A 27,897-nucleotide genomic window follows, 5' to 3' on the forward strand; every position below is an offset into this window, starting at 1 on the left:
GGGGTTTGGAACGGGAACGGCGCGGAACAGGAGGTATAAAAAACACCCAAATAGTGCATTTTTTAGCTTCTTGTGTTTAAATACAAGGAGTATTAGAGTGCTTTGACTCTAATACTCACAAAAAACTCGTTTTGAAGACCATTCAATCTTGCTATGACTAGATGATGAGAGAGAGAGAGAGAGAGAGAGAGAGAGAGACTCGAGAGAGTGAGAGGGAGAGGGAGAGATTTGAGAGAGTGGGAGGGAGAGGAAGAGAGCTTGAAGGCTTAAAGCCTTGAGCCTTGAGAGAGTGAGTCTTGAGAGGGAGAGATCTTGAGAGGGAGAGATCTTGAGAGTGTGAGAGGGAGAGAGCTTGAGCCTTGAGGATTAGCTTGTGGAGAGAAAGGGGGAGGGGGGTGCATTTTATGAGTCCTTGAGGCCTTGCACACTTCAAAAAGAAGCCCAAACATTTACTTCAATTTTTTCAATTTTTGCCAAATTTGTTTGTAGCCGTTGGCCGTTCCAGGGGCATTCCGGAACGTTTTGGGGGCGTTCGGAACGTTCCGGAACGGCCGTTCCGGTTTGCACTGGCCACCCGGAACCTCAAACGTTTCGGGACGTTTCGGAACGTTCGGGAAGGGAACTGCCCCCAAGGAACGCCGGAACGGAGGCTAGGGGGCGTTCCCCAGTAACTATGTTTGAGACTTCCGAGATGGCATCCAAGGTCATTGCAATGAGCCCCCTGGCCATCCGAGCAATTCGCGCACACTTTCGACATTGGGGCCATGGTTTCGACCCAGCTACCGACGTTCTTGTCGAGGAGGCAGACCTACCCATCTCAGTCTGCTTCCCCGGCTTGCAGAGGGAGTATCTTCCGCTCCTTTCCAAGATAGGCTCAAAGATTGGAACTGTCCTGGAGACACCTCACACGACAGCCTCTCTAGCTGCCAAGGCGGCCAGCATCCCCACAGTACGTGTTCTGGTTCGGATACCCACACTCTCTCGAAGGCCATCCTACTACCTCGGGTGAGTGGAGGTTGGTTCCGTCAGAGTGTGGAGTATTCGGGCCTCCCGAAACAGTGTTTTATTTGTCGTTAGATGGGCCATCTTGCGAAGGCCTATCCACGGAGAAGACACCAACCTATACCTCAGGCTCAGCCCCAACCTTCAAGGGTTGGCCAACATCAGCAGAAAGAGTCACAGGGTACGCACGCAGAGCCACCCTCCGAGCATGGGACTCAAGCGGAGTAGGACTAGCAGCAGGTTCGTGGTCAACGTCGACAGGGGCCACCTCGCCAGCCTGGCACTCAGAGTGGTCCCCAAGACCCAGTTCAGCAGCAATGAGTTCCCCCAAGGAACAGTTTCAACCCTCTTCAGTAGGACAAGGTCCCTGCTCCACCCTCCACCTCAGCCTCACCTCCGACATCCCCTCCCCCCTCTGAATTCCCCTCCGTCCCTCCCCTCCCCCCCCTCCTCCCTCTGCCTCTCCACCTCACCCTCCTTCCTCTGCCGCTCCCGGCCCCCCCCCTCCCGCTAGCCCCCTTGCTTCCACATCTCCTCCCGCTCCTTCCCGCCAGCCGACCCAAGGGGCAGGACCGTCCTCGACTGCTAGGACGGCTCTTGGCAGCGCTTTTGCCACAAGTCGCTTGGCGAGAGAGGGACAACCTTTCTTGTGAACCCCCCTTCTGGTGCAGACGTCCCCCTTTGCAGCAGTTCCTCGTGGACTGACAAGTTTCGACACGTCGTTGGGATTTATTTGCCTACGACTTTACACGGTTCCTCGACGACCCCTCACCAGACTTTGAGGCAGCTTGCTTAAGAGTTCATGTATTGTTCCTTGCAACTAGAGAGATAGAGGCCCTGGACTCAACGGTTGGCTTCTCTTGTCCCCTATGCGGAAAGGACCAGCCTGAGTGGACTTTAGACTCAGTGTTGGAGTGGCTGCAGGTACAGGCCCTCGAGTTCTCTCATCACATGGGAGACCTAGGGGTTACAGACTTGGTTCACACTCTGTGGCCGTTGGCCAAGTTTTTAATGACACCTCCAGACTCAGCAGGATGTAGACACATTGTGGTTCACTTCTTTGCGGGCACGCAGAGCCCGCCATGCTATGTACACATCCATGTGGACTCTTAAACAGAGGAGGTTGCCTTGCGCACGGCTCGTTCTTCTTGGGCTTGGGCTAGACACTCTTTGCAGTCACGCCTATCTCAGGGATGCTCGGATGCGGATTACTTCCCATCCAATCCTGCCTTGAAGATAGCACGGTTAGTTGCTGCTGCAACATCAGTTCTCTCTCGCTCCCCATGAGGATCGTCTCATGGAACGTACAGGGATTAGGTGGGCCCCAGTTTCACTACCAGAGGGGCTGACTGCGTCAAGAGCTTCAGCGATACCTTGTGGGAGGAGAGGTTGACCTTCTTATGCTACAGGAGCATCATCTGTGCGAGAGCTGCATCAGACAATGTGGTCAGCTTTTGCGTGGGCAGATTGAGACATTCTGATCAGCTGCATTTGGATCTGGTGGCATCCGAGGAGGGATATGTATGACTATTGCGGACTCTTGGCAAGACGCCATTGTGGACAGAGGTATTATTGTGCCCGGGCAGGGCTCAGTGGATTACTATGCAGGTTCAGGGTTTCCTCTTGGGCTTCCTGAACATCTATGCACCCAATGTGGTGAGTGCATGTGCAGAGTTTTGGTCTCACATTGTAGAGTCTCTGCCGCAGGCAGAGCAATGGTGCATTGGGGGTGACTTCAACATGTTGAAGGACCCCTCTGACAGGATTGGCGGCAGCCATACTATTGTGCATGGAGTTGAGTTGGCAGCTTGGGAGAGGCTATGTATGACTCTGCGGGTTTCAGATGTGTGGCAACACTCTGGCTTTGTGAGGCCCCCAAACAGCCTGGCCTTCTCTCGTTCAAACCGCAGAGTGGGAGGAGTGAATCTATCTCAAATAGATCGCTTCTACACTAGTGACTACTTCTGTGACTTGGGTGGGACAGTTGGCATCTGGCTGGGATATCTTTTTTGCACCATGCACCAATGATCCTTACAGGGACAGATAGACAGAGGGGGAGCACGATTCTACACATCCCTGAGAGGGTCTTGCAAGACTCTGCGCTCAATGAGCGAGTAGTTTCTCTTTGAACAAACGGCTTAGACATGCAGGGCTCTCCTGCTGCCCGCCTAGTTGTGCAGCGAGAGAGGAGGAGCACCACCTCCGACGGGGCGATGCTTCCTTGCAAAGGATGCAGGAGCAGCCTAGTTGTGCAGCGAGAGAGGAGGAGCACCACCTCCGACGGGGCGATGCTTCCTTGCAAAGGATGCAGGAGCAGCATCCAAACAATCCCTGGTTGGAGGAGCAGTTGCAGTAGGCTCGCCAGGAGCTTGCTAGCACAGAGGAGAAGCACCATGAGTTTGCTTTCCATCGGGAGGCATCTCAGTGGACCGAGGTAGGTGATAGAGTGACAGGGGCTTTCTTTGAGACAATGGGACCCCGGCATGCGCACGCCAGTGTCAGCCAATTGAGGAGGCCTAACGGGTCAATTGCTTCAGAGCCAGAGGACATGCGTGCGGTTGCTACTGACTTTTATCGTGACCTATTGTCAACAGAGCCTCAATCAAAGCATCAGAATGCATGCAGAGAGCAGGTTTGGGCACAGAGCCTTGTCTTGTGACTGAAAAGATGTGCCAGAGGCTTGAGCTGCCCCCTCAGTTAGAGGAGCTCCACGCGGCCCTCAGAGCACTTCCCCGTGGTAGTTGTCCAGGTGAGGATGGTTTGACTCCCAATTTTTTCTTAGAGTATTGGAACTTGCTTGCCTCATATCTCTCCAGCGCTTTTCAATACATCCTACACACAGGAGAGATACCTGACAGCTTGAGTGAGGGCTTGATTTACCTTATTCCCAAGGAGGGTGGCTCCTTGGATGAGATTTGGCAGTGGCAGCCCATCACCATCCTCAACTCAGCCTACAAAATTCTTACCAAGGCTCTGAAATTGAGGATTCAGCCACTTCTAGAGAGTATTATACATGGGACGCAGACAGGTTTTGTCAAGGAGCGCAGTATCCTTGACAACATCTTTACTTTTTGGGAGGCATCTGCCCTTGCATGCCTCCGTGGTGAGGATCTGGTGATTCTCCTTCTCGATTTTGAGAAGGCCTACGATAGAGTTGACTGGGGCTTTTTGGAGGGCACTCTACACAGGATGGGCTTCTCAGATGCCTGGATCAGAGTTTGTCAGCTCTTTACAGACGTGCACACAATCAGGTGCTTTTGGAAGGTGGTAGAGGAGATCGTTTCATGCTCACACGTTCGGTCAGACGGAGCTGCCCTCTTGCCCCCTTCCTCTTTCTGTTCTATGCTGAGGCGATGAGCAGAATTTTGGTTTCACAGCAGGTTGGTTTACGTGGCTTAGCGCTCCCTATTCGGGCGACGAGCTAATGGATGTTGAGTTTGCAGACGACTCAGTTTTGTACTTGGGAGGGCCAGGAGGCCAACCTACACAGGTGTGAGCAAGCTCTTGAGACCTTTTGTTGTGCATCAGGCGCACTGATCAACTGAGAAAGACAGTGGCTTTGTCGGTTGGCAATGCTCCTACACCTGATTGGCAGCCAGGTGAGGGTTTCAAATGGATCCCCCCACGGACTGCAGTTCGATACTTTGGCTCTCAGGTTGGCTTGGACTTATCTCCTGAGTAGCAGATTGCTCCCCTCGTCCTGTCCATCCAGAGGAAGCTGTTACATTGGAGCTCACCACGACTTTCTCTGACAGGCAGAGTTATAGTGGCCAACCAAGTGTTGTTGGCTACTATGTGGTACATTACATCTTGTTAGATCTTTTCGAGTTCCTGCATCAGCCGGGTAGAGAGGCTGATCGGGAAATTCCTTTGGTCAAGGCGCGACATGCAGATAGCCCGCGCCAAAGTGGCATGGAAGGTCATCTCTCCACCTTGTTCTCGGGGGGGGGGGGGGTTGGGGATCATAGACCTAGCACAGCAGAGCAGAGCCCTTCATGGGAAGTTTGTTGTCAGAGGATTGCTTGCAGGGGAGGAGCTCTGGAAGGATTTTTTGCTTCAGTGGCTTAGAGCTAGAGTGTCTTAGGCTGGAGGCCCTTGGAGACCTTCGATCAGATGGATTTTCACAGAGATGCACAGAGTTGGCCTGAGCAGGAGACTGGAGGACCGTTTTGTTGTGAGTCTGCTCCACTCCTAGGAGCAGCTGAGGAGAGGCCCGAGGCAGCACCAGCCTACTTGCACGGAGGAGCGCCTGAGACAGCCCCTTGTTTGAAACCCCATAGTTAGCACTCAAAGAGGCCACTTGGTTGGTAGTAGGCCTCATGTTTCTTGGGGTCCCATGGCAGAGGGTCCAGCACGCACTTTAGGTGACTGGCTACAGTTCTTAGGCTTGTCAGAGGAGCTTCAGAGCATCCAGCTATACAGGGCATGAGAGGGGTGAAAAGCATGTGTCAGGACATCACAGAGGCAGTACCAACTGAGTGGCGTACACCTCTCGAGTCAGCAGCGCCCAGATGGATGGGGTCCTTCACGCGACTGGAGGTCTTTATTGCAGTTTGGGCTTGCTCAGAGACTCTACCCTCCCTGTTTTTCGAGCTACAAGGCGAGGGTCGTTTACACCGAGTTGCAGTAGAGGCCCCACAGGTTGCAGAGTGTCATAGATCCTGACCCAACAGCACTTGAGACTCGCCATTGGAGGCCGTGGGCTTGGGAGAGTTGTCCACTGGCACGAGTGCAATGGGATACGAGAGAGTGATTTTGGAGGGACCCTTTGTCCTCAGCCGACCATCCAGGCGTCCCATTCTTTCAGTACACTGTTCGACTGGGACGTCACATATTGGCAGCACGGAGAGACACTCGTCTTGCTGCAGCACCTCATTGGCAGGAGGAGGGTCTCACAGCTGAGTTCTTGTCAGCTTTCTGGGCGAGGTTGTGTGACGCCAGACAGCCACAGCGAGTCACATTGTTCCAGTTGGCTGGTTGCACATAGAGCTACAGCAGTGGGAAGTTGGCTTGTACACAGTGGTCTCTCGGCAACATGTGCAACTTGTGACCATCCCTTGGAGAGTCAGCACCACTGTCTTTGGGATTGCCCTATGGCACAGCAGGTTTGGCTTCGGGTCCTTCGGCCGATGCCAGTTCTTTCCACTGCACAGCAGTACACTTGGGGGCAGCTGCTTTCGTCCACCCTGCATTACAGTTTGAGCTATCTTCCACCAGCAGGATAATAGTGATACAAGGGGGTCGACCTACACTCCACCCTGTTACAGAGCTTACCCCACAAGAGTGGTGCAATGAGAGAGAGGTGTGTTGAGAGCTCGTATGTGGCCTGACACTCTGGTTCATCTGGCGGGCCCGTTGCTTCCGCATCTTCGAGGCTCGCCTTGTGCCACCAGCGGAGACTGTTCGGGATTTTTGGCTGGAGCTAATCCATACTCGTAGGGGACAGTTCGAGAGACTTCAGGGCAGCTCCGACCGCATTCGGGAGCACAGAGAGGAGTTCCTTCGACTCTAGCGCCCCGAGCCTTTCTTCACCATGGTCCGGGGGGAGCTCAGCTGGCACTACCGTCCACTTGTGTGGTTTTTTTCCTCCTCCCATCTCCTGATCTAGCCTCATTGTACATGTGCTGTTTTTTCACTGGGAGAGTCAGCCCTCTGTAGTAGAGGTGGTTGTCGTCCTATGGGCAGTTTCATTAACTAATAGAAGGATCTTTTTCTCAAAAAAAAAAAATCAACTTTGAGAGTCTCACAGTCCCATGTTTCACATAACCTTTATCGTTTAAATCACTTGATATGAGAAATTGAGCTACCTGGATTATCTATCCATGGAATTCTCCATTTCCCTTTGTATTTTGGGTTCTTAACTCTCTGCATTCACAGTTCATCAATCCAGTAACAATTTTAAAGCAATCACCATAAGCTAAAACATATCATGCAGATATGCGAATTCTACCTTGCCTTTCCAAGGACCCTTGTACTCTGGATTCCTGATCTTAGGCCCTTTCCATTCTCCATCTATCTCATCATCCCAGTCAACAGGCTACAGCAAAAGTAAAATCAGTATGATAAAAAACGTGTCAATAAGCTTGATTGAGCCAGAAAAGTGTTAAAAGCAAATTCAAACTCTCAGAAGCAATAAATGAAAATACTTATATAATTGTGCACCTTTTTGGCATTTGGATCAGGAATCTCTCGCAGGATTAAATCATAACCCTAATGCCGAGAAAGCAAAGCAGATTATTAGCTCCATATGCCATAAGGCAATGCACAATAACCCATGGAAGGGATTTTGTTTAAATCCTTCAAAAGCGGAATCCGAAGAAAAAATTTCACATTGACAACAAATGAACAGAATCTACTATCTCTGATGATTCACACATGGGTGACTTAATGAATATACCATTTGTCTGTTCATTTTTACAGAAAAATGTTACCTCTGGTTTTCCAGCATTTGGATCAAAAATGTACTCCTTCTCATCATCCCAATCAGCAGGCTGCAAATTTGACTCTTCTTTAGACCTATAGTAATAAAGAGGCAGTGTTTCTCTACGCAATTTAGGGGGCACTAGCCAAAGCAATACCTTCTTGGCATGAACATTCTTGATTTTGCGGGGTGGTAGCATATCCCAATCAGTGTATAAACTTCCCGCCTCTCTTTCTTTGTTATCAACTAATATAGTGTAGCTGGCATCCGGTCTAATTATGAATGTGTACACATGAGTGAGGTGGTCGGTTTCACATTTTGGGTCTTTTTTATTAGGATAAGTCTGACCATTATAAGAAAGAATAGCGTGCAGCTTCTTTGTATCTGTACCACACAGATCTGGTCCAAACATGATGCTGTATAAAAACAGAAGAGCTGTTCACCTATGAGAACTTATACTGTGCCCATGAAAATTGTAAAACTTATGATGACAAGAGACTTGACAACTTTCCATTCCATTTTTTTTTTAAGGTATTGATTAACAACAAATTGTGGTTGTGAGCGGTGTAAACTGCAGGTAGATGCGCAGGAAAAACGCAATCACCCACATATGGACTTCTGCTCAGCATCAATAGGATAGGCGGTAGTTCTACGCCAAGTTTCAAAGACTACACGCTTAGATACTATCAATTCTGCTTTACGACTTGCATGTGGCCAATAGTGGGTCCTTGCAAGCTTTTCCCCTTGCATATCAAAATAGGTGCTGGGTGCAGACTGTTTCTATAAATGAAGCAAGCAAATGGCCAATGCATAGATTAGGGTGGTGGGTGCTTATACTAGCTGATACTAACTCTTCGTTTGCACTGGCTAATCGTGCAAACTACCTTTTGAATAAGATACGTCGTCTCTTCTGCTTAAAGAAGCATCAAACGGCCATTAGAACTTAGCTTTCACTTAGTAATAATCAGTTGTTCATAGAGATGCTCGGGGCTAGAAGCAAGGGACGACCTTGTCCGAGAAGCAGGAGGCTTGCTTGAGCTTCACACACAGACATTTTCTCCTACACACCCACCCAGCATACACACACATTTGCAGTGCAGACAAGGATGAAAGACTAGGCCTTTTCGTCATCTGAGGGTGACGCCCGACCCCGCTGAGCCCTCTACTCGACGTTCTAACTTTCTCAATCAACTAAAACACTTTAAACATCAGCCTTGGGCAGTTGAATGAGCGTAGTAGATTTGGCATCCACGCAAATCAGTGTTTTAAAAAGCTTAGTTTGCATATGTTTCTGTGTGGCGCATTGTAGCTCGCACATAGAGACCACATACAAAGCATTAAGAGGAGCATTTTATATTCAGCTTAAAATTTTTGACTTATAATTCTTTTCTAAATAATATGCAAGCTATGTAAAACACTTCCGTCCTACAGAATTATTAGCAACCTTGATTACCTGTAAGGTGTATCTCGACTAAACCTCTTTTGATTCACATACCCACTCATGAGCTTAACATAAGCACCTCCACATTCAATCTTTTGTTCATTTTTTACACTGTATTGAAGAACCAAAGTCCTGTTCTTATTGTTGATTGGTGGAAACTTGGCAGAGATTGCAAAGAATCGAGCATCTGGGTAGGTTCGAATGCCTGCAAAGCAGAAAAAATGCTGATGAAAATCCTCATTTTAAGGCTTTAAGTATCCTTGTAATAAATACACCCTTCATCACCTTAACCTTCTTAAAGGATTAACTTCCCTCTGTGTTATCCCTTAGATAGCTCAATGGCAGCTTCCTTCTAGAAGCTAAATGAGACAAAACTTCTGTTATTTATCAAATTGCAAGAAAAGAAAAATCATCTCTGTGTTATCTCTTAGAGAGCTCAATGGCAGCTTCCTTCTGGAAGCTAAATGAGACAAAGCTTGTGCTGTTTACTAAATTGGAGAGAGAGAGAGAGAGAGAGAGAGAGAGAGAGAGAGAGAGATGAAATGAATTGAAATGTTATATTAACGTCTTCAAAATGAAGAACGAGAAATGTTATAAATGAAATGTTATATTAACGTCTTCGAAAGGCCAAAATGACCTATGAGACCAAAAAGTTACAATTGGTAAATCTGATACCATGTCTGAGTACGGAAAGTACAAAGAACTAACACTAAAACACTAAGGGAATGAATCTGAAGCTGATTCGGAATTGAAACGAGATAGGAAGAGGGGGGGGGGGGGGGGGGGGGGGGGGGGGGGGGGGGGGGTTTGATGGGTTCAAATGCAATCTCTCATTGGTCGCTGTTGAATCTCATCAAGGTCAGTACTCTGGTTGGGCGTCCTGCATGTCGAGCTAGAGTGATCTGTATCTTCTACTGCAGCCTTCGTCGATGGTGGGAGACCCCTTGAGGTCGTCGGCATCTGGATCTGCCTAGCTCAATGGCTCGGTCAATCAACGTACCTCTAGTGTGGGTGGGCTCTGAGATCTGCTATGATGACTGCTCCTCTGGCTCTCCCTTGGCTGGCGTAAAGAAATCTGTGATTCGTCTCTGAGATTGTCTCTCCCCTCATGTCCTCAGCAAGCTCTCCCTAAGTTTGCGCAGCTCTAGCAGAAACAATCCGAGACATCTCTGATCCTCGTATCTCATGACTCTAGAAAATGGTCCGAAACCCTCTCTGAACTTACAGTGGAAGTGGCCATGACGAGCGTATCTCATAGTACACCGGGCAATGACATGTGTAGTGCAGCTCTGTCTCTGGCTCTAACTGACATGGGTGACATATCCTGGGCTGCTGGTACCCGTCGAAATCGGCCAATCTTGATATGGAGCTGATGTGAGGATGTGCGTATCTGCCAATAGCGCATCGTATCCCATGAGATAAGTGCGTATCCATGTATGCAGGCCTAGTCACAAAACATCCTCTGTGAGTTGGAGAAGATGCTCTCTGTAGAAGGCCATCTTCGTGCCTAACTCCTGTGTCGGCTGTATCCATGTGCTCCTGGTATCTAGCTGAATCAGATCCTGGCGTATGAGTCTGGTGATCTCTATCCGTGTGAGCGACAGGCAGGGTGCATCCAAGGAGTATAGGAACAAGGGCAATCTATCCAGATTCCATGCTGAAACCATGATGTCATCTGTCCATACCAACATGTTGTATCGCCTTGTAGTGCTAGTTGTCGAGATGATTTCAGGGCAAGCGGAGCATATCTGTCCCTGGGGAGATCCCATAAACTGTGTATAAAGGATACTGATCTAGTCAATGCCTCAACCGGGGGGGGGGGGGCGCTAGCTTGGCTCGGATAATCTCCGGAGCACTGAGGCCTTAGCCCGAATCATCCGAGCGATCATAGAGACCAAAGGCCTCTCCATATATCTCCATCCATCTGTGTTGCCAGATCTCCCATGATGGTCTACTGAGGGTCTTCATACCTGAACTCCATAGAGCATAGCTGAGTCACTAGAGTATCAAAAAGCCAGAGCTTTGTTCGCGGTTCCTGAAACTGAACCTGCGAACACATCCTCTCTAGTCCTCCCAAGGCTACATATGCTCTCGTCAGTCTAGTTTCTGATACTCTCCTCAGTGAAAACATCAGTCCACCCAAAACTACCCCAAGATAGGTATCTGCATCTTTGTACTCCACAGTCTCCTGGCCATACATAAATGTGGGTGCTGACCTCCTGACCCATTGTGGTGTGGTGTTGAACACCATAACCTTGGTTTTCCCAAGGTTGACAAACAATCCACTATCACGAGCAAATGTATGCAAAGCATCTAAATGGCGCTGCATCCCCTCTATAGAGTCAGAAATCAACACAATATCATCAGCATATAGTAACAACGGAATCCATGTCCCTGCTAGATGAGCCCCTCTGTCTCCCTGACGTTCTGCATAGTCTGATAACTCATCTACATGCATCCCAAAAAGAGTCGGAGATAGGGGGCACCCCTGCTTCACTCCAATAGTGGAGTGGACCATGTCAGACATTCCCTCAGTAGTGCATACCCGCCCCATCACTATCCTGTATAAAGCCAGAATACCCCATATCAACTCTATAGGCACACCCATGTCCTGTAGTCTGCGTATAAGTCTGGCTCTCGGCACTGTATCAAAAGCTTTGCGGAAATCCACAAAGCTACAATAGATCCTCTTGCCATGGTGTCTACCCTCCTCAATAATAGCTCTGAGTGTCAGAATTTGATCAAGAGTGGAGAAACCTCTCCTGAATCCTGATTGCCTTGGTGCTCGTATGTCCTCTCGCTCTGCCCATCTACTCAGCTCCTGCTCAAGAACGGATGCATACAGCCTAGCCAATGTGTGACCAACCATGATGGTGCGATAATTCCCGGGAACCATGGGATCTCCTGACTTGAAAATAGGCACAATCGTAGACATACTCCAAGTCTCTAGAAAGCCTTCATACATGGCTCAATTAAACATCATAGCAAGAAGCTCTGCAAGCATATCTCGGGCATGGATGTAGTGCTTTGCTACCAGACCATCATGATCATGTGCTCTCCTTGTCTTCATCTTGTCAATGGCTTTCCTTACCCTCTCGACAGTAAAGAAAGTACATGTCTCAGGGCATGTCTCTAGTGGGTCTGGCAAAGGTGGTTGCCCTGATGCTGTGTAGAGAGACGTGGCATATTCCCCCCATGTCTCTGTGGAGGTGATCGTTGGTGGTGGTGAATGCTCGTGGAATAGACTCCATGCTTCACCTGAGTCTTGACTCATAAATAGCTGCTACAGATCCCACTCTAGCTGAGATAGATAAGCCCTTTTCTTTCGCCGCACTAGGCGGCGAAAGATAATCCGTGATTGTCTATGTGTGGTAATACCCGTCAGCACTTCCCTCTGTAATTTGATCCTTGTCTCTCTATACTCCTCATCATACCAACTGTTCTGGGGCGTGCTCCCAGCTCGTCTCCGTGTAGGCTGGCTGTGGGGGTATGCCTATGATGCTGCATCATGGAGCGTCTCTGTCAACATTTGAGTGAGTTCATCTAGTGGCCGTCCCAGCATAGCTGCCTGTATATCTCATCCATATACACAAAATCTGTCTCGCTCACGAAGGTATACCGGGTGTGCGTGGGGGACCTCTCCTAATGGAGCTGTGTTGAATTGAAACGTAAGAGTGAAAGACAAGATAGCATGATCAACTCCTCCAATTGGCCTAGTGCCCACCATGAAATCCTGAAAGAATGGAATGAGACCTGGCTGGGCCATAACATAATCCACTGTACTAGCACCATGTCGATGTGGAAAGCATGTAAAACCTCCAGCTGTCGAAAATCTTTGTAGGCCATTCAAAATGGCTAATCTATGTGCAGTTCCCATATCTATCAAGTATCTCCCCTACTCAATGTACTCCTCATCTTGTGATAGTCTGGATAGGCCCATCTCTGTAACGTCCAGCTCCCTAAGCATCTCCTCGGAAGTATCATAAAATATTGTCTGGTGATGGGCAATCCTAGCATTGAAGTCCTCTAGTATGATAATGTCACCATCCTTGGAAAACTCCCATATGTCATTATCCAAAATAGCAAAGGGGGACTCTCCTCTAGGTGATGCATATACTGACGTATTAGGAGGAAAGTAACAAATAGCAATGTAGAGGTATCTGTCTGTCTCTGCCCTTAGCCTCACCCACATGTACCAAGCCTGCTCATCCTTATGCGCTATATATATCAATGGCTACAACTCCTCCCTGAATAAAACTGCCACTCCCCCTAAGCCCTATCCTCGATGCTCCGATCTAATCTCCTGTCTGCAGGCTATCTCCCATCTATATTCGCTCACCTGTCGCATGGATTGCCCAAGGGCTTGATGCGTCTCAGAATAGAAAATGATGTCTCTCCCAGTGAAACTATCTTCAAAGGCACCTACATCAAGTCGGAGTGACCCATTACAATTCCAGACTACCATCTTCAGTGTGGTCCCATAGGTCTCGCACCGTCATGCGGAGCGTCGCTCCAATATCACAACCCTTCCATCCCTGTAAAAAGAAATCTTCCCTTTCTCCCTTGCTGCTCTAGTTTCAGGCAGTACCTCTTGCATATGAGCAATCTGCAAGAGAGTGAGGTCCTCTCCAAGAAAGGTGCCTATCTTCTTTAGAGTCGGTCTCTTCTTCAAGAAGTCCTTCGCTTCCATGGAGGGGAAACAGAGGATGAGTGCCCTTTCGTTCGAGGGTTCCCCAATGCTCCCACTTTTCTTACTGCCCACTCTTCAAGGCTCAAGCCCTTGTATTCATCTGCTCGTTAACCCCCACTAGAGTCATGAGTTCTTTCACCTCTTCATCCACATTATCTTGGTCTCTGAGGCCACATATCCTTACATGTAAGGCCCGCACACGTCTCCTTTTCTCCTCTTCTAGCGTCAGGTTAATGATGGTTGGTGTGGGGTGGGGGTTATTTCCTTGCCCTTTCCTTTCTTGACAATCTCGATCCATTTCTCGACCTCTTCTGCTTTTTGTTGGGTCTTTGTGATGACATCTACCCACGAGGTCGTCATTTCTTTTTGTTGCTACTCACCTTCTTTAATGGCCTGCACTTGTTCTTTAATCATGTTAGGCTCTTCAATTACTGAGGGTTGAAGCTCTCCCTCTTCGAGGACATTTGCAATCGCACCTCTGCAAGCTCTTTCTTGAGAAGTGCAATTTCCTCATCCTGGGCCTTCACACAATCCTCAAGTGTATGTATCATGCTTTCCTGTGCCGACACACGCTCGTCTAGTGCCTTAATAGTACCTAGGAGGTGGCGATTAATCTTGTTGATGGACTTGCTCATTTCTTCTTTGCATTTATGATTGGCATCCTGCATAGGGTCATCCTTGCCATTTTGTTTCCTCATGATTGAAGGCCGCAAAAGGAGAGGGAGAGGAAGAGAGATAGAATGAAGTGAAGAAGAGGATAAAGTGGGGAAGGGGAAGGGGGGGGGGGGGGGGAAATCACCTACGTGGATATCCACCCGCACTCACATAATTGAAGAGAGGAAAAATCGGGGTGTTTTTTTCTCTCTCTACGCGTGCAGGTTTTCTCTCTCTACACGCCCAAGTTTTCTCTCTCTACGCTTTCTCTCTCTACACTCCCAGGTTTTCTCTCTCTACGCTTTCTCTCTCTGTGTTTTCTCTCTACGCTTTTCATTTCTCTCTCTCTACGCTTTAATATTCTTAGCTTTCTCTCTCTACGCATGGGGTAGCAAAAAAGGGGGAGGGGGCCGCCCGAGGGGGGGGGGAGGAGAGAGAGAGAAAGAAAGAAAGAAAGAAAGATTTTTAACGTCTATGTCAGGCCGAAATCGGCCTATGAGACAAAACAGATGTACATGGTGTGTATGTCATCCGTCTATCGGAAAGACAAATGAAACAGAACTGATACAAAACTGAACTGAATGTAGAGAGAGAGAGAGAGAGAGAGAGAGAGAGAGAGAGAGAGATGAAATGTTATATTAATGTCTTCTAGAGGCCAAAATGAGGTGAATCGCATACAAACTAAACAGAAACACTACTAGAGCTGTAAAAGGTGGGTATCAAGAGCGTGAGAGGTACATATACAAAAGGTGGGTGCGTATCTCAAAGAACAAATACAAAATGGTGAATATGTGTGTATCAGTCGGTGCATGATCGTGTCGATGTCCTCCATGGGGAGAGTTTGCACAGAGGGTCTCCCATGTCTCACCAATATAGATTTGATCCTCTACTGCAACCTCATCGAACGGTGGGAGCACATCTCATCCTCGGCCTCCTCAATCTCCCCAACCTTTTTTTTTTTGGGAGGTTGGGAGGGGGCGGGGGGGGGGGGGGGGGGGGGGGGGGGGGGGGGGCGCTAGAGTGGGATTCAGTCTCCCAAACTCCCCCCCCCACAAGGGGCCCACCCTATCCTCTTGTCAATGTGATGCTTCCCTTGTCGCTTGGGTGTGGTGCATGCTATGTTGTTTGTTTGATTTTGTTTTAGATCTATTGTTGTCTGTCTGTATACAGTGCCCATTCCTATCCTAGTAGGCTCTCAATGGCATGTTTCTAGAGAGCCTAAAGAAAAAAATAACAAATTTCACTTATTTGTAGGGGCAGGTCATCTCTCCTCCCTGACAAATTCTCTTACAAAGGGTCTTCAAATACGGTTTGTTACAAAATGATGGCATGGAAAGTCGCTCACAGTACTAGACAACATACAGCAGAAGAAAAAGACCAATTAGTGCACGTGGAGCAGCCCAGAAAATTCGGTGTGGAATGGGGCGGCGGGCATCAAGAGGATCAGTCTAAGACTCAGCACACCAATCCAGAAGATGTGGAACAAGCTCAAATAAAGGAAGCGAACATCCTCATGGACTACATGCTTGCCTATTCCAAGGATCCAGGTTATCCGAAGCACATGAAAATTAAACCAATAAACGCATTGAATCGGCAGTGGGAAGCAATGGCGAAACCTCATGTTAAAGCCAAGCCAAAGGTGAAGTCGACTAAGTTTTCTATGAAACAAGAATGAATCCAATTGGCAGCAGCAACAGCAAATGATGTGCATCAGATGCATGGATATAGTTACCTCCACAAGACTCCAACTATTTCAGATATGGCGGCTAAGAGTCCGTTTTGTGTGCCTCAAAGGGGATTCGATCCTTGGAGTAGGTGGCTTAGCCATATCATATATGGAGCAGGGATGCTTGGCTTTATGGAAGGGATGTATAGCACAGTATGTTGCATTTAGGGATACCCTGATGGATTTCACTGAAGTGGGATTGGTGGCATGTATCTTCTAGACTTTTGGGTGTGGTGAGCCACATGGATTCCACATAGTTTGGATGGACAGTGATGAGTTTGCAAATAGCCCTCAGTGCAAAGATCTTGCCTTTGAGAACTTTGATTAGAGGAGTTTTCTTAGTAGAATCTTAGATCAGGTGCTCCGTAATCGAGTATGGTGCAGTGCCTGCTCCAGAGGGAGAGCTACTCCACTCTCTTGGAAACATATCAACAGCATTGTGAATAGAAGTCTTATGGTTGTTAGAATTACACCACTCTAGTGATTCATCTAGAGTTAGTGATTTTGCTATGACATCAAAACGTTGGAATGTATGCTGAATGTGTATTTTGGGGCCTTTACGTGTGGTTTTGATGATTGTGAGCCAGGATGTATGGAAGTCGCCAATATGCAAGTTTATGGGTTGAAAATGTACTCTCGACGTGCTCTCCAAGCCTATCTTTACAACTTGACAATCGGAGTCTGGACGGGGAAGTTATGAGCAGTTAATATTTTCTAGGAGCCGGGTTTGCTATTTTTGGACCAGCTTTGGGATGAGTGAAGAGTAATCGGTTTCAGTGCTACTCGGTTTTGATTGATAGTCTCTAACTTAAGCTATACGGTGTGCTTTGCAGCGCTCAAATAAGGTTCCGTTTGGGTAAGATATGCTCGTTTGAGAGAATATGGAAAAGATCTGCAGTTTTCAGATTTTATTATTCAGGAAAAAAATAATGCGATGGGTGTGGGTTGAGGATTTGCAATTAGATTGATGCTCAAGTTGTGGATGATGATATCTGGATGTGGTCAGGTTTTACGGCATTGAAATCAGGCTTGCCGAGAGAAGTTTGAAAGGCCAAGCAAGGGATTTTATATGACCTTGGGAGTGGGATATGAAGGCAAATTGGGCGCCAAACGCATGGAGCCCTTTTCGAGCTGCCACGTGGGCAGGAAGAAAACCCACATGCATGGGTGCAAGCATCAGAGGTGGGGTACATAACTTAAAGATGGCTTCCCTCATTGTCAACTCAAAGTGGAGACTCCCCTTGAAGGAGTTCCACGAGCTGCGGCTATGGCTGTCCGTCAACAGGGTCTACACGGGCGGCGTCACCGTTCTTTGCCATCACTGGCCAGGTGCTCTGTTTCTCGTCAGCAGAGCAAGTTGGTGGCGGTGCTTTGCTTGGAGTGGCTTCACACCCGGCAGGCCAAAAATGGCCCATCCCCTTCTATTGAGGGGTGTGAACCCTTACATCTCAAGAGCATCAGATAAGGATGGCATGCAGTGTGGGAGTTGTGCATGGGCAATGGACACTTGAATATTTAGAATCCGAGTTCAAAAAAAGTAAAAATAGAAAGACACCAAATTTTGGCAATTTTTGGGGAGATCCTTTGGAGAAGGGAGAAAAGGGGAGACCCGAGCAGACAAAGAGGAGGAGGAAGGGAATTTTTGCGACCAGGGGGGGGGGGCAACCCTCTCTCTCTCTCTCTCTCTCTCTCTCTCTCTCTCTCTCTCTCTCTCTCTCTCTGAAATTTTTGTAAGCACTATTGGGGTTAAACAAGGATGTCCATTGTCACCAACTCTCTTTGGTCTATGCATCGATCAATTGGAACAAATGGTACTTGACTTTATGCAAGAAGAAGGCATTGAAGAGGTCACTATTTGCAATGCGGTAATCATGCTTTTGTTGTATGCGGATGATGTAGTGCTTCTAGCACACACTTTAGAAGATGCACAAAAGCTTATGGTTGTCCTTGAGAACTTTTGCTTGCATAGTGGGCTGATTGTAAATGAATCCAAAACAAAGGTTATGCTTGTGAAAACCAACCATAAGGAGAAGCCATGCATTGTGTACAACAACGAGACACTTGAAGTTGTTGAGAGCTTTAAGTACCTTGGCCTTGAGGTTCCATCCAATCACAAGTGGCATGAATGTGCTATGCGTCGTTTGGAAGCGGGAAAGAGAGCATATTATGCATTTGAGAACATGTGTAATGCAGGAAACATCAAGTGTTGGGTTCTCAAGAAGTATCTTTTTGATGCATTGGTGACATCGGTTCTTCTTTATGGAGTTGAAGTGTGGGGCGGGAGCATCTCAAAGTCTACTTGGAAAGAGTTTGAGAATGTCCAAAAGCGTTTTCTTACAAACTTTCTCCAAGTTAAGACACAAACACCATATATGCTCTTACTTCTTGAGTCGGGATCTCTTCCAATTGAGGTTATGGGCATGGAAAGGGTTGTGGAGTACATGATAAAGATGCGTCAAAACCCCTCACATCGACTTCCTACAATTGCATGGGAAGCAAGCAAAAAAGTTCAAAAGACGCATAAAAGCAAGATCTTGAGCACGGGATGGATGCAAGACATAAAGAAGTGGTTTGGGAGATGGGATGCATTACACTTGCTACATGATGCTTCAATTGACTCTCAAGTGAATGAAGCTTTTCTACAACGCCAATGTATTACGGCTTGGGAGAAATCCGGTGGGTCACGCTTCATACATTACACAACCTATATTGCCCCCAACTACAAAACCATGTTCTTCGCTGAGAGAGGAAACCGTACTCACACTTACATGCTTGAGCCTATTCCCTTGTCCGCGATACGCACTATCGCAGCAATTCGGCTTAGCTCCCATTTCCTTCGATGCGAGATAGGGCGTTGGGGCAATGGAGAAGAGTCAAATCGATTGTGCACATTATGCTCACTGCAAGTTCGAGAGTCTGAGTACCACACACTACTAGAGTGCTCAGCTTTTGATCACATTCGAACTTGCTTCTCTCACATTTTCAGCCATAACTTAGACCTACACACTTTCCTCTCCCAGCCAAAGTGTGGGCTCTCCATTGCGACTCTCATCACTACAATTTTGGAGCATCGAGAGTCACTCATCAGCCATACACATACTACATCACATGTAACTTTGGTCCCATAGGTCATATTTGACCTTCGAGGACGATAATAAAATCTATCTATCTATCTATCTCTCTCTCTCTCTCTCTCTCTCTCTCTCTCTCTCTCTCTCTCTCTCTCATGTGCAGCTGAAGTGTTTAAGGATTTAGCTCGGATCTAGTACTCCGCACAAACACAAGGTTACTTTACTTTGCTTGAAAAGAGAAACTGAACTGAGCACAATGAAGGAGAGAGAGGCAGAGAGAGAGAGAGAGAGAGAGAGAGAGAGCAAAGAGAGACGACACGGCATGTTGGGTCCCAACCACCCTCAAGGACCCCCTTGCTCTATTGCCAAAGCAAGTACTTGCTTTATTTCTTGCACAATGCTAATACAATGATCCTAATGTTGAGATGATGACGGGAACTAGATGTAGATGCTTGGTATTGCTAGGATGCTGATGGGTACTTACTAGAGATACGGGGTACTGCGAGGCTAAGGGCTGAATGCTAAAAACGCTACTGATGCTGGGCTGAAAAACGCTGGACTGCTGGCTGAAAAACGTTGAGGATGAAGGCTTGAAAACGCTGGTACTACTGGTCCTTGTACTGCGGTGCTGCGGGTACTTTGCTTCTTGCCTTCTAAGGAGAGACCCCCAAGTTACATATATACTCAATAAAGGATAGATTCAGCAATCATAAAATCAGCCCCACGACCTTGATGAAAAATGGCTAAAAAGTCAAAATGACTTATGGGACTGTTCATATGCTTGAATGCTTAAATAAATTATATTGTGCAAGAGAGGGTATGCAACTACGACTATGACCTGCCTAAACATGCACGTCCTGCTAGAGGCTCACAAGGGTGCCAGGCTAGGTCCTAAGCTAGACTACGACTGATGCTAGACTGTAGCAGAAGCTTGCGCAAGTTCAGTGCGCACGTAACTCTCTCTCTCTCTCTCTCTCTCTCTCTCTCTCTCTCTCTCATACTCACAAAATGCAGGAAGGGCTCAGAGGTGAAGACGGAGCAGAAGGAGGAGTTTTGGGAGAGCAAGAGGAAGAGGCTTGGGAGGAGCGCAAGAATTTCTCCTTCTTCCTATTTTCAACAAACAAAGAGGAAGAAGTGGATTGCACCATCAAAAACAAGCAAGGGCAGGAGATCAGATCTTTTTCTTCAAGCTCAAGTACAAGGGTGTAACACAACCAGATTTGTGCTTGGCAGGCAGTTGATTTCATCACGAGAACAGTCACTCTCACATGGTATTAGACTTCAAGCACTTGGATCTACAGAGTCCACTCCATGGTTGCGTTTTTCAAAACGCTGGTGGCTGCCAGTTTTGCCTAGAGTATTTTTTGCTCTTGCTAAGGACCCACGGCGCTATGCTCTACCCAATGCATGGGCAGCCCGCTTGTGCCCGTTGCAACCTCTTCGGATGCCTCCCTCTACCCAATCGATGGGCTGTATTTTTCAGCCACATTGGCATTGATGGCAATTGGGATCTAGCTTTTGGTCATCCGTACGATCAATTCGACGATGACGATGACGACGACATCATATCGATGATCGCTTTCAAGCTATACGCTGTTTTTCTGCCTTCCAACGGCTGTGTACAAGAAAAAATACCCTATTTGGACGTATGCAACGCTTTAGTACGTTCCATAGCGGACGAGAATGCTGATTTTTGCTGAACAACGGCATTTTCAGCCCCTCACAAGCGTGTTTTAGGGTGGATAACAGGCTCAAACTTTGCCACTTTGCCTCTCCTATGGTTACCCACTGACTAGACACCATCCGGTGGTGGTCCGTGCAATCTATCGGTGACTGTTGCAACTTGCGGTATCCTCCACATCCGCTTGATCATTTCTTTTGGGCATAAGATCTACGGGGGACCTTTCATTCCAGTTCGACATCAACGTTTGCGACTCTAGAGGGGTACGACTTGTGGTTTGATCGGTACATACTATATGAGTGGAATTTACAAGAGATATGGTTGTTCTCACAGCATATGGGAACTTTTGACTTCTCAGAGAAGGCACCGCCATCTGCTTGTTGGGAAAGACTTCATTGGACCTTGGTAAGACAGGCACATTGCCTTGGGGGAGCATTTTCTTGGCCTTATGAAGGATCCTAAATCTTTTCTTGGTCATGGGTTTCAAACTTGATCAACAGGTTGGAGTGGAGCTTCAATTCCGCAAGTTGTCGAGGATCATACAAGACTTGACTCCTTGATTGGCACTTTCATAGCTCTCCTTATCTCCACATCATTGAATTCTTACCTTCAAAGTTGTCTATACTCACCCTCGATAACCTTACAACATACCCATCCCTCGAACTAGGTAGATGTGATCTCCCCGCTCAACATAAGGATTAGTCACTCAGACTTGCGGTCTCGTGGCTTGTCGGCATGAATTGTGCTTTGGTTGACAACAGAGGATTGGAGGCAAGAGATAGAGGCATGTCGGCTTGAACATGTTGGTTTGGGCACCCCTCTTCTCAAAGGATCTTGACAACATAGACTGCTTAGTCTAGCTACTTCTCCTCTCAAAGGACGAGTACGGCGTAGACATCTTGGTCTCACAATCCTTCTTCTTAGAGGAGGGGCATAGCAAAGACTGCTCACTCTCGCTTGGTGGATGATTACGAGTTGACTACTTAGTTTGGCTCTCCCTCAGCTTAGAAGACACGCTACTAATAGGCAAGACATTGTTCGCTGGTGGTCTGTGCAATCTATCAGCAACACACAGAAGAGTTCTGTGATGCAGACTTCTCGGTTTGACCTTCTTGGAGTTTTTTGTGGATCAATTGCCTAGCTGCCATGGCTGCTTCCTCTTTTCTTCAAATGAGTGACCACAAATTTTCTTCAGCAGCAATGAACATTTGTAGGCGTTTCGGCACTCCTCTGACTGTTGAGTCTACGATAGGAGTTATTTCTTGGAGCGACACACACTTATAGCAGCAGCAAAGCACAAAAGTTCCACACACTACTCGCGACAACATCTACTTGGAGATTTCTTGGCAGCTGGAGTTCCCTAGATTGTTGCTTCGCAACAGACATCTTCATTGTGGATGGTCATTGTTGTGTCTACATGGAGTGGCTATCTACTGATCTTTGGTGTTGAAAAATGATGGCAAGTTGCTCACCGTTCTTGGCGATGATTCTACTACGCTTGTGGTTTGAGTTGGAAACATCTCCCTTGGAATTGTTGTTTTTAATAATGTGTAACGTGTGCCTAAGCTCTCTACTAACCTCTTCTAAATCTCTGAAGCAACATCTAAAGGTCTTGGAGTCTATGAAGTTGTTGATAGAAGGAACCTCTCTATTGTGGCTCATAATTGTTAAGAACATTGCTTGTATCGTATGCAATCTCTCTCTTCTGGTTTGCAACCAAAGAAACCATACTTGCATCAGTTGTCACATGACACATCCAACCCTATGTGTCCGTGGACAAGCTACAGCATGACCAGGGTTCAATGATTAGGCAGTGATCTGGCACTTTTGTGAGTCTATTCGCAGACCGTGCATGACCAGTCACTTAGATTAGATGCATATCCTCCGGTTGCACACAACGTAATCATAAACATTCCCATCAGGAGCATTTTTACAGTGCATATACCTAATTTCCCTATTTTTTATATTTTTCACTTATTATTTTAAGTGACTTTTGTTGGAAACTAGGTAGGGCCATTTTGCTAAGATAATATGTAAGCAAACCAAAGCTAGCACTTTCTGGTAGAAGAGGCAGCAAGAGCACCTTGCTCAACAGGCAACTTCTCAGCACAACCCCATTAGAAGACCTAGCATTTTGAAGATTGCAAGACCTAGCGTTTTTGGATGTAGCAGAACAGCAGCACAAAGCCTTGGCGTTTTTGCATTGCAGAGCAGCTTCGGCATTAGCAGACACAGCAGAACCCCTTCACGACAGCAGATCAGCCCTAGCGTTAGTGGATTCCCCCCAGCAGTAGAATTCAGCCCCTAGCGTTTTTGGATCAGCCTGGACCTCAGCGTTTTTGCATTTCCGTCGCGACAAGGCCACAAGAAGACCAGCATTTTCAGTTTTCAGCAGTTAGCACCCGCAGTACAAGTCCTGAACCTCGCAGATCTCACCTTCCCGCAGCAAATCCTCGCCGCACGGTCAGATCCGCGAAGTTTGTACTTTCAGCCTAGAAAACACAAATTTCAGCATCTACGTTTTCAGCGTGTCGTCGTCGCACCGTCGTCATTGACATCGTCACTGACATAGAGTCAGAATTCAGCAGATAAAGATTTGCAGATTTCAGCCCTTAGCATTTTCAGATTTCAGCCCGTCTCGTCGTCATCCTCATTGTCATCAACATCGTCGGCAAGTCCAAGCATTGTAGAGATTTGTGCAATCATAAGTAGACCACTCTCACCATAGAGAGTGGAGCCTTCGGAGGAGGGTTTTACAACTCCCTGGTGTCGTATTCTCTTCTCTCTCTTCTCTCAATCTCATGCACTTTCACGCACAGAGTCCATTCACTTTGTTTGTGTCCATTGCACTCTCTCATCAAAGAATGGAAGGCTCTCCCTTCCGTAAGTAAAAGGAACCCTTGAGCACAATTCGGAGCACTCATCTTGAGCAAAGTTCAACATTCACTTCCGCTGCACCTTACATTGGTATCAGAGCTTTGGCAGTGTTCTGTATCACTCAAGGAAAGAACCACAGAATTTTTTTTGCTTGTTGCGATCACACGTAACCCAAGACCTCTTGGGCGTATCGATTCCTAATCGTGTTTTTGAAGAGTGACAGGAAACCCAAGAAAGAAGGGCTTGTCCAACCTCCCTTGTTTCTCTTTTCGCTCATTGAGAGCGGACCATGCACTTAGCGGCCGGCCAATCGACGTGAGGTGGGAAAAAACAACCTTAGTGTGAGCGCAAGGCCGCTAAGGGGTGCGCCCGTGGAAAAGAGCAGAACTCGGGTGAAGAGAAGACCCTTCTCTAACACAGATTGCAAGCGAAAGAAGAACCTCAAGACCCACAAGAACCTCAAGAACTCACGAACCCCAAGAACCAAGACCCCCAAGAACCCAAGTTCCTCGTGAACTTAAGAACCCAAGACCACAAGAACCCACAAAACCCTCGACTTCAGTGGATGGTCATCACTCGAAGCGGAATGGATACTTCGCTTGGAGGTGATGAGCATGAGAGAGATGAAGAAGAATTTTCCCCATCCCCACCAGGAGGTTTTTTTGATCCTCCCCCTTCTCCATCTACGCCAAGGATTGCACTAACTCCTATGAAGGAGTTGCCGCAGTTGTTTATGGACAGAAAGTTAGAACACGAAGAAAGAAAGGCAGCCATAGATCGTGACTACGAAGAAAGAAGGGCAGCCATAGATCGTGAATACGACGCAATAATGGAAGCCATAGAGCGTGAGCACGAGCGCGAGAACAAAGAAAGACAAGCAACATTTGATCGCGAGAACGGAGCAAGAATGCAAGAGATGTTGCGACTCTTTTCTCAAGTGCAGGTGCACTTTGCACAGAATCAGGAAAAGGAGACTCTCTCGATCACTACTTCACCAAAGCAAGACACACATGATTTGCATGATAATGATTTGCATGATAATGATAAGCATGAAGAATTGCATGACAATGAAAAGCATGATGATTTGGATGACAAAGACAAGCGTAATGATTTGCTTGATCAAGATGTGATTTCTCACAAGCATGATGATTTGCATGATGATCACGATGTGATTTCTCACGAGCATGATGATTTGCATGAAGATGATGTGATTGTTCACAAGGATAATGTGTTAGTTGATACTTTTTCTAGTGAAGCTAACCTCATTGCAGATTCGATCAATCACGAAGAACCGATCTTGGCTTTCGAGTCGAGGTCCACAAAACCCCCACAAGAAGATTCGATCGATCACAAAGAACCAATCTTGGCTCTCGAGCCTAGGTCCAAAGAACCCTCACAGGAAGTACTATGGGTTCGCATGATTAGTCTGTACGCATTGTTCGAGTGTTTCATTCGTGATGCTTTCCTGTATTTTAGTCAGCGTCTTTATGTGATCCTTTTTCCTAGGCATGACATATTGTACGCTGAACACGATTCACTCATGAATGAGCACGGATGTATGCGGACTTCTCATGAAAAGATAAAATGTTTGCATTCAAGGAATTCACATTCTATGTTTCTTCCTTGGCATGACACAATATCTGAGAGAGTACAAGAAGGATTGAGCATCAAGCATCGGCATTTCCATTATGATTTGCCACAATTGGTTGATTTAGATCAGAAAGTCAAGATTCAACCCCATTGTTTGCGTGTGTTTGATGAATGGTTTGGCACTTCGTCTATATGTTCATCTCCTTTGCATGCACAGTTTTTTCAAAGGAATAGAATTTTTCCACTCGTTTTACATGGAATGAGTATGTTCATGGTTTTGTGTTGGAAGTGGTTTCAAGAATTTTCAGCCTCGGAGATTCTTGAAAAAGGTAGATGCATGACTCTCGACAAAGTTGAAGCATTAAAGGAGCTACAGAAGACTTTGGGTTCTTTCGGCGCGGCCCAAAGAAGCAAGCTTTGTAGACCTTTATGAAGTTCAAGTACCGCACGATCCACACATCAGAGTGTGCCAGAGAAGAGTCCCTTCCAGGATTCCGGATGCTATTGGGGATCTCCCTCGACGCCATACAGTTCGGTATCAGTACCTCACTTTGCAAAGAAGGGGATTTCACGTGACATATCCAACCCTATGTGTCCATGGACAAGCTACAGCATGACCAGGGTTCAGTTCAGTCAAGTCAGTCTAGATTAGGAAGTGATCTGGCACTTTTGTAAGTTTGTTCGCAGACCAAACTTACATACCCTCCGGTTACACACAGCATGATCATAAGCATTCCCATCAGAATCCATCGAAATCCATCAGGAGCATTTTTACAGTGCATAGACCTAATTTCCCTATTTTTGACATTTTTCACTTATTATTTTTAAGTAACTTTGTTGGAAACTAGGTGTTGGGTTAAAGGCCTAAATAACCCCTTTTTGTACCTTTTTATACTTTGTCCAGCTTCATATTGAACCTGGACACATTTTTTTAAAGTCACTTATAATAAAAGTGGGAAAACCCAAAACTCACTTATTGAGTTTTCCCCAAACACGTGAGCTCTCTCTCTCTCTCTCCCTGCTTCGATCCCTAGCGCTTCCTCTCTGCTGCACTCTGCCTCCTGCTGCTTGCCCCAATCCTGCACTACATCGCGACGCGCACCTACCGGTACCTTCTGCTTCGCGCTTTCAACTGGTATCAGAGCCCTAGGGTTTCAAAACAACCCTGCGCAATCTGCTGGACAGCGAGTTAAAATTGCTCTCTCGCGATCAATTTCGCTTCCATCGCGAAGCCCCTTGCTTCCGGAGTCGAAAAGATTACCAAAACAGGCAGTTTTAAGATCAAAACAGATGATTTACAGTTATAACAGGTCAAAACAGCAATACGCAGGTGTAACAAAGTTGTGGGATCACATGTATTGATGATTGTCGCGACAAAATGAGTGAAAAGCTGAGTACAGGTGCTTGAAATTGCACTTTTCAGCCGAAATTTCAGATTTGGATAGTTTCATGTAAAGAAATTGTGGTCTATCGTATGCAAAGTCTTGTGGTTGCTCCTATTTGCTTAAATTTTCAGCCTATTGCATCTCTCTTGTATACACACTTGTGGTTGAATTAAAATGGCTTCTTCCTCTTCCGCATCTGATACTAAAAGTTTGATGGAAATCAAACGGTTCGATGGTCAAGGCTTCAACCTCTGGCAAGAACGCATGCAAGGTATCCTTTTCTTAAAGGATTGTGAAGATGCACTGGAAGAGAATAAGCCGCAAGGTTTGTCTGACGAAGAGTGGGCCAGGTTGAATAAGAAGGCTATGGACTACATCAAAATGGCTATCAATGATGACATTTTGACGGACATCAAGCGTTTGGACTCTGCTTATGCAATATGGCAAAAGCTAAAGTCCAATTATGAAAACACCACGCCTATGAACCAGGTGCATTTGATGCGAAAGTCGGTGAATATGCAACTTGATGACTCGAAGTCAGCTTCTGAGCATTTGAGTACTTTTACAGATGTGTTGAGTCAGTTGCAACACAGTGGGCTTCAGCAATTCGACGATAAGCTGAAAGCTATTTTCTTGCTTATGATATTGCTAGATACTTGGGAAACCTTGGTTGTCTCCTTGAGCAACAATCCCACCCTCACGTATGACGGTGTGAGAGGGTCTATTCTCAATGAAGAGATTAGATGTAAGTCTAGTGGGAAAGGTGGCAGTTCTGCCTACAATGCAAGAGGTAGAAATCAAAAGCGTGATGCGGGCAACAGGACTCAAAATAGAAGTAAGAGCAAGACAAAGAATAAGGATGTGACTTGTTATCAATGTGGCAGAAAGGGTCACAAAAAACCCGATTACAGTATTTCAAGAAGGAGCGGGAAAGGAAGAAGGAAACGCAAGATAAGAAGAAGAAAGATGAGAAGAAAGGGGAAAAATCAACAAGTGATTCCTCCAGGGATGCTGAGAATGCAAATGTATCCTCTAGTGTGGTCATTAAGGAGTTGTCAGACGTTGAGGAAATCTTGGTTGCGGCTTCATGCCCCTCAGATTTGGTGATAGCTAATGCAGAAGACATGCTTATCTCGAAGAAAGATGTCATTGATGCATTGCTCAGTGCTAATGATGGCCTATCCCAATCATGAATAGTGGATTCTGGTGCTTCATTCCATGTGACTCCATCTTTGAAGTGTTTTGCTACATATTTTGCAATGTTGTAGGCAATTATGGCAAGGTGTACCTTGGTGATAATTTTGCTTGCAATATTGAGGGAATGGATACTATGCGTTTGGCTCTTAACAATGGTCAAGA

General features: G+C 46.8%; 1 protein-coding gene across 2 annotated transcripts in view; it reads right to left on the reverse strand.

Moving 5' to 3' along the window:
* LOC147456035 (calreticulin-like) overlaps positions 1-27,897 on the reverse strand; it is a 92,915-nt gene that overhangs the window by 29,478 nt on the left and 35,540 nt on the right. For both annotated transcript variants that reach the window (XM_086514610.1, XM_086514609.1), the window contains exons 3-8: positions 8,877-9,069; positions 7,581-7,839; positions 7,434-7,493; positions 7,165-7,212; positions 6,953-7,039; positions 6,810-6,867 (exon numbers count right to left, since the gene is read on the reverse strand). In XM_086514610.1, the coding sequence (XP_086370736.1) occupies positions 6,810-6,867; positions 6,953-7,039; positions 7,165-7,212; positions 7,434-7,493; positions 7,581-7,839; positions 8,877-9,069 (705 nt within the window). The remainder of the gene's footprint in view (positions 1-6,809; positions 6,868-6,952; positions 7,040-7,164; positions 7,213-7,433; positions 7,494-7,580; positions 7,840-8,876; positions 9,070-27,897) is intronic.

The sequence above is a fragment of the Adiantum capillus-veneris genome, chromosome 6 (assembly GCF_014529385.1).
Source record: "Adiantum capillus-veneris isolate H3 chromosome 6, ASM1452938v2, whole genome shotgun sequence".
NCBI classification, from domain to species: Eukaryota; Viridiplantae; Streptophyta; class Polypodiopsida; order Polypodiales; family Pteridaceae; genus Adiantum; species Adiantum capillus-veneris.